The sequence below is a fragment of the Limulus polyphemus genome, unplaced genomic scaffold (assembly GCF_000517525.1).
Source record: "Limulus polyphemus unplaced genomic scaffold, Limulus_polyphemus-2.1.2 Scaffold4446, whole genome shotgun sequence".
Lineage (NCBI taxonomy): Eukaryota > Metazoa > Arthropoda > Merostomata > Xiphosura > Limulidae > Limulus > Limulus polyphemus.
This window is the reverse complement of record NW_013670056.1, coordinates 90,135-95,977: the sequence shown is the minus strand read 5'-3', so window position 1 is coordinate 95,977 and position 5,843 is coordinate 90,135. Positions and strand designations below refer to the sequence as shown.

Genomic DNA, 5,843 nt, shown 5'->3' with positions numbered 1-5,843 from the left:
ATTAGTGTAGAATACGATTGTAGCTAATAATCCATATTTTAATAGTATATAAGTTTACACGGCAATATTTTGAAAAGTCTTGAATTTCCCCTAATGTTACACGTGGCACATTTGCTCTAGGCATGTTCTCTTCTCTATTTTATACACCATCCCTCCAATAAATATGAAATTAAATGTAAATTACTCGTTATAAAAATAATTATTGCTCAGACAAACCATAATTTTTACAGCCTTCAATTTTGTTTGGTTACAGAGCTATCAAATAGAAAATTAGACCCCTCTTGTCACATCCTCTCTTTCAGGATTTGTTAATAGTTCTCTCTTATGTTTAATTATATTATCTAGAAAGCCAAGGTTTTCATCTATCAAATGATGTATTATATTATGTTGTGGTCTGAACAGATAATTGTAAATTTCTTTGTCAGTACAAGCTTCGTTCCCACAGGAAAGACAACGACTAGCTTGGATGAATTTGTAACGGCTCTTGTTACATAGTTAGAAAGCCAGAAAAGTTGTGATTGTTAGAGGAAATTGTCTACTTTTTACATGTTATTATTCTATGTTATTTGGTGTATTTTACATGTTATTATTCTATGTTATTTGGTGTATTTTTACATGTTATTATTCTATGTTATTTGGTGTATTTTTACATGTTATTATTCTATGTTATTTGGTGTATTTTTACATGTTATTATTCTATGTTATTTGGTGTATTTTTACATGTTATTATTCTATGTTATTTGGTGTATCATTTAATGCACTACTACCTTTAGTATAAAAAAGTAGGGTTAAGTGTCATTGACAGTCAACAGCAAAAAAAAGAATACTCGGGTAAGTACTTTATTTCTTGTTTTTCATGTTTATTTTTATTAAAAGTTAATAGTATCAAATCTATAAAGACTTTAATTGAGTACAAAGAGGTCATGTTGTCGGTTGAATCGACCAAGCCCGTGTTCAGAGAGTTAAGTCTTATTTCCCAGTGTTTGTGATAGTCACTATAATTTGAAATAGTATATATATATATATATATATGTGTATATTAGTATTTAAGAAGCATGTAACTAGATGACCTGATTTTTCTGTTGAACTAAAGCTGGAGAGGTGTAGGACTATTAAAGGAATGGTTTCATTACTTTATTCCTAGGTACCGAGGACCAGAGCTTGAAATGTGGGCTCTGGGGGTGACACTTTACACATTGATATTTGGAGAAAACCCTTTCTTTGATGTAGAAGAAACCATTGCTGGCATTCTTAAGCCACCCTTTCAAGTGTCTAATGGTGAGTGAATTATTACCATTGTATGTGAGCATAGAAATATGAGTTCAATGTTTGTTTCCCTAATAGACTGGATGGATGTAATCGTATGCTTCCTATATCACGACCCCTGACTTGTGAACTAAATATTTGTTTTCCTTAGCAGAGTTATTGGGTGTAATTACACTTTTCTTGCATTCGGGGGTTGACCATGGCCAAGTGGTTAGTGTGCCAGACATTGTGTCTGAGAGTTCATCATTTGTGGATGGGGAGGGGGATAAAACAACTCTGCTGCACACTTTGGTTCTGTGGGTGAGTTATAAGAGTAACAATCAAATACCACTATTTGTCTGCAAAAGAGTAGTCCAAGAGTTGGTGTCGACTTTCTTATTTCTTTTTAGTTTATCAGTTCAAAATTAGGGATTGCTTGCACAGATAGCCCTTAAGTAGCTTTAGGTGAATAGCGAAAATAACCATATCCAGTAGTACGATCCAACTTAACTCTGACTGATCTCTAAAAACTAACCTATAATATACACAGTTGTTTTTCTTCTACAGACCTGATGGACTTAATTTCCTGGTTGCTTCATCCTGATCCAAACCAGCGTGCTACGTTACTTGAGGTTGAAAAACACAGGTGGACCAATCAGCCTGTCTCTCCAGAGTCATACAAGTTTGGAGAAGTTGTACAATCTGGTTAGTAAAGAAGAGCAATATTGTACAGTGATATCATAAAACTAAGGGATATTGGTAGATGATAACACCAAAGAGCAATATTGTAAAGTGATATCATAAAACTAAGTGATATTGGTAGATAATGATAACACCAAAGAGCAGTACTGTAAAGTGATATCATAAAACTAAGTGATACTGGTAGATTATAACACCAAAGAGCAATATTGTAAAGTGATATCATAAAACTAAGTGATACTGGTAAATTATAACACCAAAGAGCAGTACTGTAAGGATGTATTATAAAACTAAGTGATATTGGTAGACAATGATAACACCAAAGATCAGTACTGTAAAGTGATATCATAAAACTAAGTGATATTGGTAGATAATGATAACACCAAAGAGCAGTACTGTAAGGACACTTAGTTTTATAATACGGTACTGGTAGACAATGATAACACCAAAGAGCAGTACTGTAAGGACGTATTATAAAACTAAGTGATACTGGTAGACACTGATAACACCAAAGAGCAGTACTGTAAGGACGTATTATAAAACTAAGTGATACTGGTAGACAATGATAACACCAAAGAGCAGTACTGTAAAGATGTATTATAAAACTAAGTGATACTGGTAGATAATGATAACACCAAAGAGCAGTACTGTAAAGACGTATTATAAAACTAAGTGATACTGGTAGACAATGATAACACCAAAAGCAATGTTATTTTCTCTAGTCAGTAAAAGTTAATGCTATGCTTAAATATGAAACATTTGTGTAACATTGTCCTTTAATGGTCTTATTATTATTTGTGTAACAACTTAAATGAGATGCCATAGCCTTACTTTCCTGGGTACTGGTTACCAAAGTTTGGAAAGTTTAACACATCATTATAATGCAACATGTCTCACTGCATAGACCAGCTACCACAAATTACTTGTCAAATTCAACCTTACTTTATCTGTTATACGTTATCCATTCTAACAAGTGAACTGCCTCTACAGTCTGTATGTTAATTGGTGGAAAAGTTCTATAATTAAATAGTGGTGTAGAACTACTATAGTTAAACAGTGGTGTAAAACTTCTGTAGTTAAATAGTGGTGTCAAACATGTGCAGTTGAACAGTGGTGTAAAACTTCTATAATTAAATAGTGGTGTAAAACTACTATAGTTAAACAGTGGTATAAAACTTCTGTAGTTAAATAGTGGTGTCAAACACGTGCAGTTGAACAGTGGTGTAAAACTTCTATAATTAAATAGTGGTGTAAAACTACTATAGTTAAACAGTGGTATAAAACTTCTGTAGTTAAATAGTGGTGTAAAACTTCTATAGTTAGATAGTGGTGTCAAACATGTACAGTTGAACAGTGGTGTAAAACTTCTATAATTAAATAGTGGTGTAAAACTACTATAGTTAAACAGTGGTATAAAACTTCTGTAGTTAAATAGTGGTGTCAAACGTGCAATTGAACAGTGGTGTAAAACTACTATAGTTAAACAGTGGTATAAAACTTCTGTAGTTAAATAGTGGTGTAAAACTTCTGTAGTTAAATAGTGGTGTCAAACATGTGCAGTTGAACAGTGGTGTAAAACTTCTATAATTAAATAGTGGTGTGAAACTTCTATAATTAAATAGTGGTGTAAAACTACTATAGTTAAACAGTGGTATAAAACTTCTGTAGTTAAATATTGGTATAAAACTTCTGTAGTTAAATAGTGGTGTGAAACTACTATAGTTGAACAGTGGTGTCAAACATCTGCAGTTGAACAGTGGTGTAAAACTTCTGCAGTTGAACAATGTGTGTAAAGTTTCCATAATTAAATAGTGAAGAGAGATTATTGTATTTTTATGCCAACAAGTAATCTTTGGAAACACGATAGATCACAATAATGGTCCTATAAACCAAAAGTATCTATTTTCTGAAACATGGTTAAAAGTGTGATTCAATGTTTTTCACTATACTTTTGTTATTGAGGTGGTAAATAACAAATATGATTTTGACTTGTTTCTTGTGTACAGCTCCAGAAGAACATTGCCCTCCAGTGTATTACGAGTGTGAAACTTCTCGCTCCGTGTCAGTATTAAACTCCGATAGCATGTACACGTCTTCCACGAACCCAGTACAATCTTCGTGTTACAGCAGTTCGTCACCTTTGGAAGAACAAGACAGTGTTTCTTAAAGACACAGTGTACAATAAATGTGTAGTGGATTTATAACTGTACATGTATTTTAAGTAGGACAGAAGTTAAGTAGAACATGGATTTATAGCTGTACATGTATATTAAGTAGGACAGAAGTTAAGTATAACATGGGAAGTTGTGTAAAAATATGTTGGTTTTAACTGTGTTATATTTTAATCACTTGTATAAAATAATTTTTATCCATCTACAATTGTGTAAGAAACAAGTACAAGTATTTAATCTGTTTACCAGTGTAGTTAGTTTGTAGTAACATTATTCTAATAGTTTATAATTATTATAACCAGATTCCACAAAGCTGTCTTCTAAACATTTAACAATACGTACATAGCTGTATTTCAATACCCAAACAATATTAACCTCATTCACGCATGGTGCCTACTAATAGCTGAGCAATATTAACCTCATTCACACATGGCTCTTTACTAATAACTGAGCAATATTAACCTCATTCACATATGGCTCTTTACTAATAGCTGAGCAATATTAACCTCATTCACATATGGCTCTTTACTAATAGCTGAGCAATATTAACCTCATTCACACATGACTATTTACTAATAGCTGAGCAATATTAACCTCATTCACACATGGCTATTTACTAATAACTGAGCAATATTAACCTCATTCACACATGGCTATTTACTAATAACTGAGCAATATTAACCTCATTCACACATGGCTATTTACTAATAACTGAGCAATGTTAACCTCCTTCACATGTGGCTATTTACTAATAGCTGAGCAATGTTAACCTCATTTATGTGGCTATTTACTAATAGCTGGGCGATGTTAACCTCATTTGCATATAGCTATTTACTAATAACTGGGCGATGTTAACCTCATTTGCATATGGCTATTTACTGATAACTGAGCCAATGTTAACCTCATTCACATATGGCTATTTACTGATAACTGAGCAATGTTAACCTCATTTGCATATGGCTATTTACTAATAGCTGAGCAATATTAACCTCATTCACGCATGGTACCTACTAATAACTGAGCAATATTAACCTCATTCACATATGGCTATTTACTAATAACTGAGCAATATTAACCTCATTCACATGTGGCTATTTTCTAATAATTTAACAATACCACATTCTCCAATGGTTGCCTTCTAACAGCTGAATAATACTGAATTCATTCTTTATTGTGATTTAAAGGTGTTTACGCAGCCAAATTCATTAAGTTGTTTTCTTGTCATCAAGTGACACAGATAATTAATCTATACTTAATCAGATTCAGAATGATTGTTTATATAGTCTGCTGTGTCAGTTCAGTGCCACAAGTCCAGTCTGTGTATACATGTTTTAACCTCAAAGCTGGTTTGTGTGTTTTATGTATCCTCTGGTTATATTAATATAACAAGAACTGTATTTTACATATTATACCAGCTGTGTAATGTATAAAATAAATGTTTACTTAGCTGTGTTTGTAATAAACCTTTACTTAATGGACAGACTTGTTCCATCAATCTTTTCTTAACAGTTACTGTTGTTTAAAGAAAGAATGGCATATAGCATTGAAAGTTGTTGGAATTGATAAATTTACCTGATGGATTTCTCATTAAATAATGTCTCTCATGAACCTTCCATGTGTAAGTGTTGAGATCAAGTATACGTAACTCTTGGTGTAGCTAGATCTGTTTGTTAAAATGGTTGTTTTTGTCTGTTGATCTTTAACCCCAGGTGTGTAAGTGTTGATATC

General features: G+C 32.6%; 1 protein-coding gene across 1 annotated transcript; it reads left to right on the top strand.

Annotated features, from left to right (window-relative positions):
• Window positions 1–1,093: 1,093 nt before the first annotated feature.
• LOC111088793 (PAS domain-containing serine/threonine-protein kinase-like) lies at window positions 1,094–5,595 on the top strand (the record flags this gene model as incomplete). Its single annotated transcript, XM_022399775.1, has 3 exons — window positions 1,094–1,278; window positions 1,813–1,950; window positions 3,951–5,595. Coding segments are annotated over 3 exons (484 nt in total), but the record flags the coding sequence as incomplete, so codon positions are not given.
• Window positions 5,596–5,843: the final 248 nt, after the last annotated feature.